This window comes from Mustela nigripes, chromosome 16 (genome assembly GCF_022355385.1).
Source record: "Mustela nigripes isolate SB6536 chromosome 16, MUSNIG.SB6536, whole genome shotgun sequence".
NCBI lineage: Eukaryota > Metazoa > Chordata > Mammalia > Carnivora > Mustelidae > Mustela > Mustela nigripes.
Genome location: NC_081572.1, coordinates 22,753,853 through 22,767,912, shown reverse-complemented (window position 1 = coordinate 22,767,912; position 14,060 = coordinate 22,753,853). Strand labels below are relative to the sequence as shown.

General features: G+C 57.2%; 1 protein-coding gene across 1 annotated transcript in view; it reads left to right on the top strand.

The window, feature by feature from the left end:
- Positions 1–8,012: 8,012 nt before the first annotated feature.
- Positions 8,013–14,060, top strand: part of ARHGAP23 (Rho GTPase activating protein 23) — a 78,637-nt gene continuing 72,589 nt past the window's right edge. The window contains exon 1 of the mRNA XM_059380151.1: positions 8,013–8,121. Within this exon, the coding sequence (XP_059236134.1) occupies positions 8,113–8,121 (9 nt within the window). The 5' untranslated portion in view covers positions 8,013–8,112. The remainder of the gene's footprint in view (positions 8,122–14,060) is intronic.

Sequence of the window (14,060 nt, the reverse complement as noted above, 5' to 3'; positions counted from 1 at the left end):
CACCGTCTGCACACGGTCTTCAGTCGTAAGGACCCTTGGCTCACACCATCGGTCAAGAGTGTTAGTGCACATCGTTTCAAAATAGAGGCGCAGATTTTCATAATTTCAGACGAGCATCGAGCATCGTTCACAGTTGAGATAACAACTCGTTAGGAAAGAGAGCTACAGGAGCCTCTGACTTGGGTGATGAAGTTCAGAGAAGGAGAGGCATTCTTTTGGTCACAGTAAACTCCAAATAAGTAAATCAAAGGGTCCCCTGCCCTCCTCTTCACCCCCAACACCTGACACCACCTACGTCACCCCCTGTGTTTCCCGGCCATTCTCTTCAGCCCGTACTTTGATTCTGTCCCCAAGCCTGGTCTGTGTCACACAGCAGGTGATGCCCCTCTCCTCTCTGTCCTGGCGTGTGTCCCCAAGGGTGAGGATGAGCAGGGAGAAGGGAGTTTTCAGTCTCTCTGGGTTCCCTCCCGCCTCACCTCTACTGTGAGCGTCCTGTGTCTCATGGTTCGAGGGCCTGTCGGTGCCATTTGGATTCTGGAGAACAACCTTTTCATCTGGCGCTCAGCCAAAGGCTCGGGCTTTGACTCCAGCTCTGAAGAGGCATGAGCTGAGTCACCGCTGGCCTCTCGTGGAGCCCTGTCCGAGAAATTTTTTCAGGAGGAGATTTGACCAGACTAATCCTATGCACTGATCCCTGTTTACACTGTGACTTTGTCTGGACTCCGTTCCCATATCCTAATTTAGACGTCCCCCTTTCCGCACCTGGGCAATTCCAGAAACTTCCCAGCTGGTCTTTTTGCATCTTGTCTCCTCTCTCCAGTCCTTCTAAAAAGTCCTTCCCAAGAAAAGATGTGCTCAAGTCCCTTCCTTAGTTGAAAACCCTTCCTTAGTTGATGACTCATCCTAGAGCAGAAAAGCTTCCCTCCTCAACTTGGCACCCAACTGTTTCTCCTTCTCCTGCCACACAGACTGCAGTTTGGTTGTGACACACGCAGTGTCCCCCGAGGACAGCATCCCTTCTTCTGCCACTCCGCCTTCCCTCATGCTGGGGGACCCTTACCTGTCACTCTCTCCACCTGGAAACTACTCCTTCAAGGGTTTGCTCCGGGACCACCTCTGGAATTGTCACCAGCCACTTGTGGCCCAAACCAATCCTCCTTCCTTGGCCATCTGTTTGTTCATGCATCTGCCTGCTTGCTCATCCCGACCTCTGGTCTGGGAGGGATGGAGCCCAGGTCCTGCTCAGTTCTCTCCCTGCCCCTGGGGCTGACCCAGTCGAGTACACTCACCAAGGTGGTGGCGGTGGTTGAGGAAAGGGGACATCAGCTGCCTTCCCGGGAGTGCTGCTTGCTCTCCCAGCCCAGCCAGCCTTGAGCTTGGATTTTCACCTTTCACACAAGGCAGCTTCCATAGGGGGTTCTTAACTACTAAATGTCAGTTCTCTTCAGAATTTCTCAAGAAATTGGAGTTTGGGTGGTTGAAGGAAGAGTGTGAATGATGTAACATGACTGTAACACAAGGTAGCCCAAAGGTGGGGTGTAGACCGCTTCTTCCTGCAACCAACAGTGTTACAGCACCAGGGCTGTCCTCTGGTAGAACGTGCTCCCCACGTAGTGTCAGCAGGCTTCGTCCAGCCACCCGGAGTTACACGGAACCATCTACCGTCCCTGGTGAATTCTCCCCCAACAGAAAGTCTGCATTTAAAAAGCTCAGCTCAGGGCGCCTTGGTGGCTCAGTAGGTTAAGCCACTGCCTTCGGCTCAGGTCATGATCTCGGGGTCCTGGGATCAAGGCCCGCATTGAGCTCTCTGCTCAGCAGGGAGCCTGCTTCCTCCTCTCTTTCTCTCTGCCTACTTGTGATATCTGTCAAATAAATAAATAAAATCTTTAAAAAAAAAAAAATAAATAAATAAATACATAAAAAGCTCAGCTCAGGGGTGCCTGGGTGTCTCCATTGGTTAAGCCTCTGCCTTCAGCTCAGGTTATGATCCCAGGGTCCTGGGATCACCTGCTTCTCCCTCTTACTCTGCCCCCCTGCTCCTCCTGCTTGTGCGCTCTCTCTCTGTGTCAAATAAATAAAATCTTTAAAAAAGAATCTTTAAAAAAGCCCATGCTGGGCTTTGGGTCTCATCCCCCTGTGGTGTCACAGCCCGGCTTCCCCCACCCACCCCACCCACTTCGGAGAACTTGGTTTTGTTTCTGGGCCTTTATTCTGCAAATCCAGGGGTGATGAGACAGGTGGAGAACAGGCTATCAAGGCTACCTAGCTTTATACGGGGAGGTAAAACTAAGCGTGGGCAGGTCACCGCTGAGCCTGGGCGCAGTTTGGGATGTTCAAAATGGGACGGGACAATCTGGCTGCAGCCATCCTGTGTGGGAGATTGGAAGTTAAAATTTCCTGAAGTTTCTCTGCACGTTGGGTGCAGCGGTCACCCTCCCCCATGCCCTCGGGTCAGTGAAGAATAGGGCCATAGGGATCCGTCTCCTTTTCTTCTGGATCGAGGGCTCTTTCCCTGAATGGACACCATATGCAGAAGGCAGTACAAGCCCAGCTTTAGACATGAGCTCTTATTGCTTGTGGACAGTGGGTTCTGTGTCTGGTTCATCTGCTCTGTCCCCTGCCCCCATCCCCCCGGGGCTGTGCCAGCCCACTGACAGGTGCCCCCTGGATGTTGGCAAAGGCAGCCAGGCCAGCCCTAGAGGCAGCCCTGGGGTTAGGTCCTCTGAGCTGGAGTCACCTTCGCTGCTGAATGGGGGTGACCGGGGCTGGGGGGTGGACTCGACACCGGAATGGGGATTCACATGGGAAGCAACGTGGGCAGGGAGCGAACCCAGAATGCCTTGTTCAGTCTGTGGAAGAGGCATCAGGGGAGTGTGCGGGGGCTCTCAGCCAGAGCAAGGGTTGGTGAGCCTGACTCACTCTGACAAAGTGTTGGTGTTTTGTTTTGTTTTTTTTTTAAGATTTATTTATTCATTTTAGAGGGAGGGAGAGAGAGAGAGCAGGAAGGAGGAGCAGAAGGAGAGGGAGAGCGAGTCCCAAGCTAACTTCAAGCTAAGCTAAGCGCCGAGCCGGTCATGGGGCTCGATCTGATGACCCGGAGATCACAACTTGAGCAGAAACTAAAAGTAGGTCGCTTCACAGACTGAGTCACCCAGGGGCCCCAGGCAAACTTTTTTAAACTTTACACTCACCGTGAGACTAAGACACACTCCTAGAATCTCAAGGGGCCAGGTATGGGGGGTGGGGATTGGTAAGAAGCGGGGATGGAAGGTCTCAAATGCATCTGACGGGTCCTTTGTCCCCTCTCCATGCTCACACCCCCTCGTTCCCACGCTCCGGGAGGACCCCGCCCAGCCCTTGTAGACCTGTCAGAACACCCGCTCCCCCACTTGCGGGTCAGTGTGATCTTGGACCGTCTATTTATGCTTTCTTAGTCTGTCTCCTCTTGTGAAGAGGGAAAGTATTTTTACTTACCCCATCAGTGAGTAAATGAGATAATGCATGTAAAATGCCTGGTACATCTTCTGCACTCAATAAATAGCCACAGGCACTAATTATTATCATTATTAGTGGCATTTTGAAGAGAGGGACTGAGAGCTTTTTGCCTTCTCTAAAGCAGAAGGAAAAATGGAAAGGTTTCAGGGCTGTCACCAGAGGCTGCAGCGAGGGGTGGGCTGGAGGGAGGAGGGGGGAAGGTTTCGGGAGGATAAGGCTGGGCAGGCAGGTGGGGGGGGGCGGGGGGTGATGGGAACAGGTGGCACCGGGTGAGTTCTTAGGCTTTTCCTGCCACCTAGTGGCGCCTCTGGGCTATGCCACCCAGCTGTCCCCTCGGGTCTGGCTGGGCAGCAGTGGGGCGAGGCTGGGTTTAACATCCCAGAGCGCAGAACCTCCAGTCCTCTTCTGCTGCCTCCATTTAGTGCCCTGTCCCCTCGGAGACCCTGGCCTGGGCACATCTTCCACATGGTCCTAGCATGTGGAACAAGACTCCTTTCTCCAAGTGCAGGGATGGGGGAAGGCTTTGTTCTCTTGGCTCCCAGGCAGAATGAGGAGCTGGGGCAGACACCCCAGGAGCTGGCAGAGACCTCCCCCAGGCCCCACCCTGTCCCCCGCTGGCTTGATGGCCACCCCAGGGGAATGCCAGACCTCCCCCAGGCACTGGGGCCCCAGACCCATCTTGGTGTTTGCGTCGGGTTTTATTGAATTCTCTAAAGATGTGCAACCCTAAGCAGAGCCTGGGTCAGGGTTCTCCTGAGCTTTCCCATCCCACTTTCTCCAGAGAATTTTGCCTTTGTCTCTGGGATGAGAGGAGGGGGACAGAGAGCTGCAGCCTGAGTACCCTTCCACCCCCACGTGAAGGACCGGGTGGGGGGGGGGGGGGGCTCTGAGCCAGCTCCGCCTCTGGGGCTTCTCATCTCCCTCCCCTAGGGGAGGCGCCAGCCCCTCCTAGGAGGCTGGATGGAATGATATCCTCCTTGCATCATGTCTAGCTCCTGCTTCAAAGGCAGCTGTGCCTGTTTGGTGAGGGGTCTGACCTTGGGTGAGGGGTTTTAGGAGGAGTCCGGGAGCTACATGCTGGGCTGGGGATCTGTAGCCGGCGCTTCCACAGGCCCCCCCGCATCTGCACCCCCCCCCACCTTGATGCCCACTTTTCCTCTCAGGGCCTGGTTAGAGCCTCAGCTGCAACGGGGCCAGAATTGCATCATTCTTGGCTTTGTTCACAGAGCAGCAGGTGGAGGAGCGGGCCCGCAGTCCATGCCCCCCCTTCCTGCTCATCTCCTTCCTGGGTAACCCTTCTCCTTCCTCCCTTCTCAGACTCACAGCACCCCCACTCTAGGAGTAGCCGGCCTTAACCATGGCTCTCAGATCCTCCCCCCCCCACCCCGCCTTCTCCTGCTCCTCAGGGAGCCCTTGAGGCTCCAAGGGGAAGGGAAGGAGGCTGGGGAGGGGTGGCTGGGGGGTAGGGGGCGGAGCAGAAATCAGCATCAGGAAACTGCCCTCCTCATTTCTGTTCCCCACCCAGTGGGAGGCAGATGCCACCCCCAAAGAAACACCTGGTTGTAGCCAGTATGGTGTCCCAGAATTTGGGAACAAGGTTAAAAACTGTCACCTGATACACGAAAGCTAATAAATAATCAACATAAGGTGAATGAACTCAGCTCTTTGTAGAAAGCACTCAACTTCCATTGATGGTTTATGTGTCTGTCAATGGGCCCAGAATGTTATACTCCCACCCCAGTCTCCCACCAACCCTGTGAGGTGGTGCTGACATCACTCTTGGCTTATGGATGAGGAAGCTCGGAGCTCAGACGTGAGTGCACCACCCAGCTACGGAATGGCAGACATGGGACTTGAATCTTGGTCAGTCTCCCCCTGGTGGGGCTCAAAGCTTCTCAAAGAGATGGTTGGAAAGTTTGGTGCTGGCCAGGCTGGGGCTTCCCCCCACCCCCACCGCTCAAAATGAGGTTTTTGCCCAAGACACTGTTTTTTTTTTTAAAGATTTTATTTATTTATTTGATAGAGAGAGACACAGTCAGAGGGGGAACACAAGCAGGGGGAGTGGGAGAGGGAGAAGCAGGCTTCCCACTGAACAGGGAGCCTGATGCGGGGCTTGATCCCAGGACCCTATGGGTCATGACCTGAACCAAAGGCAGATGCTTAACGACTGAGCCATCTGGGCGCCTCTGCCCAAGACACTTATTAAGAGACAAGACAAATGTCGTTTTAATCTTATGAAGGCGATTCAATAAGATGTATGTCAAGTGACCTGGGCTGGGCCCTGCCCCCTTCTACTGCTGCCCCTCTACGGTAAGGCTGTAGCTGAAGGTTCTGGGCCACGTGGGGAGGAGCAGTAAGAAATAAAGAGCCAGAGCCTGTCGAGGCCCTGGGCTTCCAGGAAAGAGGGAGAACTGGGAAGCTGCACACATGGATCTTGCAGTCCTCACAGGGACCCTTTGCTTATGGGGCTTCCTGAATAGCTTCTGGGTTTAGCATTCTAGCCACTGTGACTTTGGCTAGTAGGAGTCTATTTGTTAGGGCCCGCTCAGCATCTTTGGGGACAGACAGTTCTCAGCCTTGCAAAGCCCAAGCCCAGACTTTAGGTCTAGCCAAGCAGCAGCTGTTCCAGAAGCCCATCGTGGGTGGCTGCTGCTGCCACAGCCACCTCCTCCTCCTTGTTTTCACTTCCCGGTGGCTGCTTCATTCCTGAAAGACAATCAGTGGGAAACAACTAGGAAGAATGGACCCTGCCTTCACAGCCCAGGGCCCAGCTCCACCAGGACCTGGGAGAGGCGGGGTCAGGGTTGGGGTACATGCATGCCGGCCGTTAGCACTCTTCCCAGTCTCCTGTCTCTTTAGCCCAGGACAGGCTCCCTCTGAAGAGACAAAGGGCCCCATTGACCCCCTAGCCTTGTGACCCCACCCAAATCTGTCCCTCCCCTCCCCAGGCAGCCAGCAGGGCGCTCACTCATTTGGGTAGCAGACAGCGGCCACAAGGCTGCTGAGAGGGCATGCATGGCAGGGGAGCCAAGAGAGGGGGCAGCCAGCAGGGCAGGGAAGACTGGGAGTGTGTGGTGAGTCCCCACCAGACCCCTGAAGAGATGGGCAGCCTGGGATGAAGGGCTGCCAGGACTCCTGGCTGTAGTTCCAGGAGCAAACAGCAAATACCCCACAGGGCCAAAGCATGGGAGGACCGGGGGAGTCCAACCTCAGCCCCAAGCCAGGCTGCCCCTGAGCTCAGGGCCTCCCCGGACTGCATTCCTGCCTCCCTCCCCCTAGTTTGTCCCCCACACCCAGCCTATAAAGCCCCCTTTGTCTGGGCCCACTGAGGATCTTAACTCGCCCCATCTGAGCTTCCTGCCCTCTGCCCCCTCACCCTCTGGTGCCCAACAAAGAGTCCGGGTGCAGTGGGAGGGGGTAAACCCCCCTTCATGCCAGCCTGGGCACTGGCCTGGGGGGGTAGGGAGTTGAGGCAGCCAGCCCCTGCCCACCAACGCTCCCACCCTGCTTCCAGCTTCAGGGCAGGTTAGTTCCCAGCTCTGTCTGCTCTGGACTCCTCACTCCTGGGCAGCACGCCGGCCTCTCACATGCCTGCTCATGTGACATCGCCCTCAGTGCCGCCCTATCCAGTCAGAGGCAGGACAGAGGGGCAGTGGGCCATCAGGAGCCACCTCTGATGGGGGGGTGTCAGTGGGGAAGTGGTCTCTTTGACACCTCTTTGGTCTTTCCCAGAGTGGGTGGCTGCCCTGCCACCAGTTAGGTGCCTGGCTGGCACTGGGGGCTTCAGAGGACCATTCTGTGGCAGTGGGCCCGAGTTCAGCCCCTCCTCCCGCTTGGCATATGCCTAGGGCAGGGCACCCGGTAGGCGACAGGAATCTCTGTCTCTGCTCCCCACGCCCAGCCAAGGGCCTCAGAACACATTTGAATAGAGGCTGGATCCTGACAGGAGGGATGATGCCTCCCCACCATCTCCTGTCCTCACAAGGTCACAGGATCCAGACCCCTGCTCACAGGCAGTGGGGGCGGGGGGAGTGGAGGGGACAGTGCTGTGTCCCCCTGTGTCCCAGACTCTGTGGGTGTCTCTGACCTGCTCTCAGGCAACCCTGGAGGAGGGGCATCAGCCTGGAGACAGTGATCTGGGCCACAGGGTCAGCTCTGTCACTAAGCTGCTGTGTGGCCTCTGGCAAACCCTTCTGTGGCCCCTGTAACATGAGGGGTGGGGCCCTTCTAAGTCCTAAATCTCGGACATGAAGCCAGGGTCTTCCCTGGGAGAGTGTCCTCTCTGGAAGAACGATGTCCCCAGGACAGGGAGAACAAGGTGTGCTGGCAGGGATGAGCCCCTGGATGTGAGCGGGTGTACGTTCTGTGTGTGTGTGTGACCGAATGCGCGCGGGCGCGCGCGCGGGTGTGAGCGCGGCGCCTCCACCCGCGGGTGGGAGGGGGCGGGGCGGGGCGGGGGCGGGGCCTGCGGGGCGGGGCGGGGGTCCCGGCGGCTGACAACCCGCTCCTCGCGCTGGGCGGTCGCCCGGCTGCCGCACCGACAGGGCGCATGGAGGGGCCGCCGCCCCCGGCGCCCCCCGGGGCCGGCGCGGCGAGGACGGCGTAGCGGACAGTAGCATGGAGCAGGTCGGCCGGCGCGGGGCGCGGGGGCGCGTCTGGGAGGGCAGGGCGGGGGCCGTAAGCACCAGGTGAGGGTGGGCGCGCCGCGGGGGAGGGGGTCTGGGGCGCTAAGGCTCCGAGTCCGGCGGGAGCTTGGGGCGAGGGATGAGGCTGGTGTGACACTGAGCTAGTGGGTACACACACACACACACACACACATGCACACGCACACACACACAGAGGGAGGCGCACACAGAGGGCGCGCACGCTGCTTCTCTCCCCACCCAGGAGAGCACCCTCCTTTAGAAGCCCCCCTCCGCACGCGGGAAGGTCTCAGCCCTTGCTAGGATCCTAGGCCTGAGGGGGCTGCAGGCCCTGCGGAATGAAGGAGTGACAGGAGACGGAGGGAGCTCTCCCACGCCAACTACCGCCGACCCCCTAGCGAGACCTCACAGCGACAGGACACAACCGTCTCCCTCCCCCACCTACACATGGAGGGTCTTCTCCCAGCCCGCCCCTCCCCACCCGATTACAGCAGCTGCAGCAGCTGCTGCCACCATTTCATGGCAGTGAAAAGATGGGGTGGGCTGGGCAGCTTCTCCATATGCCCCCCAAAGGCAGACCTACAACCCCAGCCAGGCCCCGGGGACTTTCATTTACACAATCGCCATCAGAAAGGGGCAGGGGTGAAGACTCCCTAAGGCTAGAGAGCCTCACCTCCTCCGGGGTGTGCAGCAAATGGAGAAGTGGGGGTCAGTCCCCTTAGGTGAGTGAGGGGGGCCTCTATTTGGACTGGCAGTCAGTCTCCTGCTCTGAGAGGCAGAAGCCTGGGCGGGAGTGAGGGCGCTGCTCTTGAGATTGCCTTACTCCCTTCATAATCCTGACTTGGTAGGAGGTCTTGGGGTGGGGTCTGGAGTGGTGGGATTTTCTGTTCTTGGGTGTGCCTTTAAGTGCTGGGCTTGTCCGCACTCCTGGGCTCTTTGGGGCTGCTCCGCCTGAAGCAGTGGCCTGAGGCCCTGGGCTCTGAGACCTCTCCCCTTCAGACTGAGCGCAGACCCCCTACCTTTGGCAGAGGGGTTCTTGGGTTGACTGTGGTGGTGATGAGGAGGGGCGGGAGGCTGGGTAGGGGTAAGGAGTCAGGGGTGGGGGTGAGCCTAAGTTCTGGGGAGGCGAGAATGCTCTGGACATCTTCCCCTGGGGGCTGCGTGTGCTGTGTGGGGAGGATCTGTGGGCTGGTCTAGTCTCTAGGCCTGTTTGGGATCTTCATTGTTAATTTAAATGGCCAGTGGCAGAACCAGGCCTGGCAGGGAGAAGGGGACTCCATTCGTCATTATCTGCTGTTGCTGTCCTCCACTCTGAGTATCAACAAGTGGGGGCTGGGGGAACAGTCCTAAATGCCACTGAATTGCTTACATTAAAACAGTGCATTTTACGTTATGTGAATTTCACCTCAATAAACAAAAAAAGGGGGGGTAGGGCTAGGGATCATTGCTACTTTCTGCCTAGAAAGTAGCTCACTGGGAGTGCAGCTCAGCCTGAATTGCTCCTAAAAGCAGCCCTCAGTTGCCCCCCCATCAGCCTTCTAGACCTCTTCTTGGGGTCAGCTGTTTCCCCTTTCCCAGAGGACAGACTCTGGCTCCTCTGTGCCCTGGCATGGCGGAGGGGAGGAGAGAGAAGAGAGAGTAGGACATTGGGCTCCTGCCCGCGCCCATCAAAGGGACACTGGGAGGTCTTGTATATCTGTCCTCTCTCTGGGCCGCTATGAAATCCCTGCTAGTGGTGGTGAACGGTGGCTGTCGCAGTCCTTTCTAGGTGTCCCAGGACATCTCTGCCAAGCAGCACAGCAGTCAGCCTGTCCGCTGGACTGTGAGTCACACCCCCCACCCCCAGCTGGGGATGCTGATGTTCAGCATGACCAGGGACGTGTCCAGGCCGATGTTAATGTCTGAAGGCAGCCCCAGCCCTGCTGGCCCCATGGGTGTCACTGGCTTTCTGGAGGAGCCGGAAACATGGTGTGTACGGGGCGCTTCTGAAATCGGAGCTTCTTTCACCCCACCAAGGGAAGCTCCTATTTTAAGTTTCCCGTGTGCTGAGCCCTCTTGTAAAGCGAAGGATCCTTTTATAGTGCGAGAACCGCCCCAATGTGTCTGTGTGGTATGCGTGGATTTTGGCATGTAGGGTCTCTTAAAAGGGAGCATGCCTGGAATCTCACGGGGGGGGGGGTGCCCAGATGGAGGGGCTTGCCCCCTGTGGTCAGTGCCCTGCCCCTCTTTTCTTCCCATCTAACTCCCCTCTCCCTCCTAGGCCTGGCTCAGAGCCAGACAGAGGAGAGGGAGCAGCTGCTGGGGATTTCCAGAGCTTCCAGGGGGAGGTGGGAGCTACCCCTCCCCTTCCCTTCCCCTCTCCTCCCCTTCTCTTCCTTCCCTCCATGTTTCCCTCCTCTCCCCTGCCCCTCCACCTCTCCTTGAAGGACACAATGGAGACAGGGAGGAGAGTGGGTCGTGGCCCCCCTGTGTGCAAGGCTTCCGTAGAAGAGCTGGGCGGGCTCTGGGGGCCTGTGGCAAAAGCAGGACTGCAGGCCAGCTGCTGGAAGAATTTAAATGCCCTCGAATAGAACCTCAGAATTTAGCCTCCTGGATCTGGGAAGACACTACCGGGCCTAGCTACTCCTACAGATCCTGCTTCATAGAGCGGAGGCTTGGCATCAGACTTGACCAAGTTACTGAAATTTCGGACCTTGTTTCCTCGTTTATACAGTGGGGCTAATAATAACACCTACCCTACAGGGTGGTCATTGGGTGTAGATAAAATTGTGTCTGTAAAAAGCCTGGCACACAGTAGGCACTCAACTCATTTGAACACATCTTGGCAATGGGTCAGGTGACATCGTGGTTCTTGGAGGTCATCTGCTAGCCTTCTATACACAGTCCAGGCCACGGGACTGATGTCACGCCCCAGTATCACACAGCTGGGAGCCTGCAAAGGCAGGGACCCCAGCCCAAGGCCTCTTCCTTGTCCCCGCATCACGACAAACACGGTTCCTCTGAGGGGTCGCTGGCGGAGAATGGCAGGACTGGGCATCTCTTACCTATTCCCTGCCCTGACACCAGGGTTTTACTGGGTGTGGCTTGTTTGCCCGGCTGCCAGCCTAGAGAAGCCACAGCCCCTTGCTTCCACCCCTGAGCCAACTGTCCAGAGGTTTCTGGCCTGAGTTCCCAGCTGTTTGGCTGGTTACCAATGGCCCTTGGCCCCAGCCAGTCTAGAGGCTCTGTAGCTTCCCTCCTTGAGGGGTGTTTGGGTGGGATTCCTGAGGGACCTGGTGGCAGGGAGGAGGGTGGGGACTGGCATCTTCTTGAGTGGCCTGTTGCCCTACCCTTACACCATTAAAGATGCTCAGCGAGGTCTGCTCTGTGGGATGCCTGGGGTTTCTGCCGGAACCTGGGCACCCCCCCACCCGCATCCCCTATCCCCCAGCTCTCAGCTTTGGGCCTCCTTCCTCTGCCACTTGCCCTGTGATGGCCTTCAAGGTCTTAGCCACACACCCAGCCTCCCAGGGCCCCTGCCTTCTGCCCTCATTATGGGAGGCCCCTCTTGTTTTCCTCAGTGCACTGCTTGTACAACACTGCAGCCCTGACCTAGCCATCCTCTGCTGTTTCTTGCTCTCCCTGGAATCTGAGCCCAAAGAGGGCAGGCACATTGACGGTCCCCACCACCGGACACGGCAGTTTGCATGTAATCAGGGCTTAATAAATATATTTTGCCTTGAATGAACTGGGCCCGCACATGCTTTAGAGGTGAGCATTTAGGTGGGGGTGGGTTGCTTTCAGGGGACAAGCAGAGGACAAGCTGGGTGCTGGAAAACCAGAGTCACAGGAACAAGCCTCTCCTCCCCATCCCCTCTAGTCCTGCCCTCCCGCCCTTCTCCACCAGAGGGTGCTCCTTCCCCTTCGGTGGAAGGACAGACGCTGTTCTCCAGGGTCACCACCCGGCCCACAGTTCCAATAACCCCCCTTCCACGCACTGTTTCTCCTTTTCAGCTCCCGGGGTGCTTTGAATCCATGATCAAGTGTGAGCTTCCAGTGGGGAGGCAGGCAGAGAGGGTCTTACTGTTCTCATATTGCAGAGGACGAAACAGGAGCAGAGCATGTCCTTTTCTTCAAAGACATACGACTAGGTGGACAGGAGGGGAAACTGACCCCAGGCCTTTGAACTCTGGAGTCAGTGCTCCTTGATGACAGCATGCAACTCCTAGATGGGTCCTGGGCCAGGCCTGATCCTGGCTGTGGACAGCTCTGGTCGGAGGACCCCTCCCTGACTGCCCCTCCCAACTCTTGCCTTAGCTGGAGTTGGGGAACACAGAGCCTAGAGCTTTGCAGCTTCTTCCTTTACTCAACTCATCACCCCTCCATCTCTCTCCTGCCCAAGTCTCTCCCAGGGCTCCCCTGTGCTGCTAACTTTCTTAACAGGCCTGCCTCCACTTCCTCATCCCCAATGATGCTCTTCCTCACTGTGAAATCTGGCCTCTGCCTCCACCGGTCCCCTCTTTGCCCAAGGTGCCCTCTCTGCCCAACACAGTGCCACTTCCTCGGTTCAGGAACGCCCTGGGTCTACTGATGACTTCCAAAGCTGTGTCTCCAGTTTAGGCCTCTCTTCGGAGAGACAGACCCAGAGTTTAAGGTGCTGGTCACTCTTCCACTTGGCAACACAGCTTGTGGGTTAAGTGTGTGGACTCTGGAGCCCAAATACCCGGATTCAGATTCTGGGTGGACTTGGGTGAGGTACTCAAGCTCTCTGGGCCTCAGTTTCCTTATCCATAAAATGAGGATTATAGTATCTACTGCAAAGCTCCTTTGTGAGGCTGAATTGGAATAACACATACAAAGGACGCACAGTGCCTGGCATGCCCCCTCTCCCTCAGAACACTCCAGATTTTTTCATCTCCTTCCCGCAACACCCAGCTGGTCACTAAGTCGTGGGGGCCTCTGATGTTTCTTGCCCCTGTCCTCATTCAGGGTCTCCCCCCCGCTACCATCTCCCCACCAGCCGCATCTCCTTGCTGCCCGCAACCCCCTGTCTTTCCGGCTAGGTGGCCCATCGCCTCTTAAATCCCTGCCCCCTAGCCAGGCTGGAATCTAAGTGCCTCAGGCCCAGTCACTCCATCGGCATATGCCCCGCCCACGGTTCCTTCCTCATCCCTCCGTGCTTCCTGCCCACATATGTACCCTCCTTACCCTCTTCTTGGCTCCAGCCACATCACTAGAATCTGTTTTCTCCTGCCTTTGCCTATGATAGTCCTTTTCCCTGGAGTGTATTTAACCCCCATTCCTCGCCCCCCCCATCTCACCATGAAGCCCCAAAAAGCTCAAGGCCCCCTCATCCTGGAAGCTTTCCTCTGCTCCTTTTCGGAGATCTCACTACAGAGTCAGGATTGGTAAGACTAGGACCCCCACAAGGGAAAGAGCTAGGTCTTATCTCCGCACCCCCAGGGGCAACCTCCAGTCCCCCACCCCCTCATATATATTAAGATTCCCAATAATCATTTGTGAACTGAGAGGAAGGTGACTGGGCTGGGGGAGGAACTTAGAAAGAGGAGAAGTATAAGGAGGGTCCTCAGTGAGGGACCTCCCCCTCCACCCATGCTGGGCTCTACTTCCAGGAACCCCAGAGAAAGCGTGTGCCAGGCATGGAGTGGATTTGGGGGTGGGTGGTGGGACCCGGGAGTGAGACCCCATGAGCCTGAGGGAAAGGACAGGAGGAAGAAGGGCTGGAGAAGATCAATGGGAGAGGGCCAGGACAGAATGGGGGTGCAGGTCAAGGTGCAGGAAGAGGTGGGAAGGGCAGCTGGGTGGGGGAAGAGCGCACTTTCTGGGAAGTGGGAGAGGGTGGGGGAGGTGAGCGCGGTGCATTGTGGAGGGAGGAATTCATCTGCTGGCGGGTGTGAGCTCATTTCCTCTCACTGCCTCCCG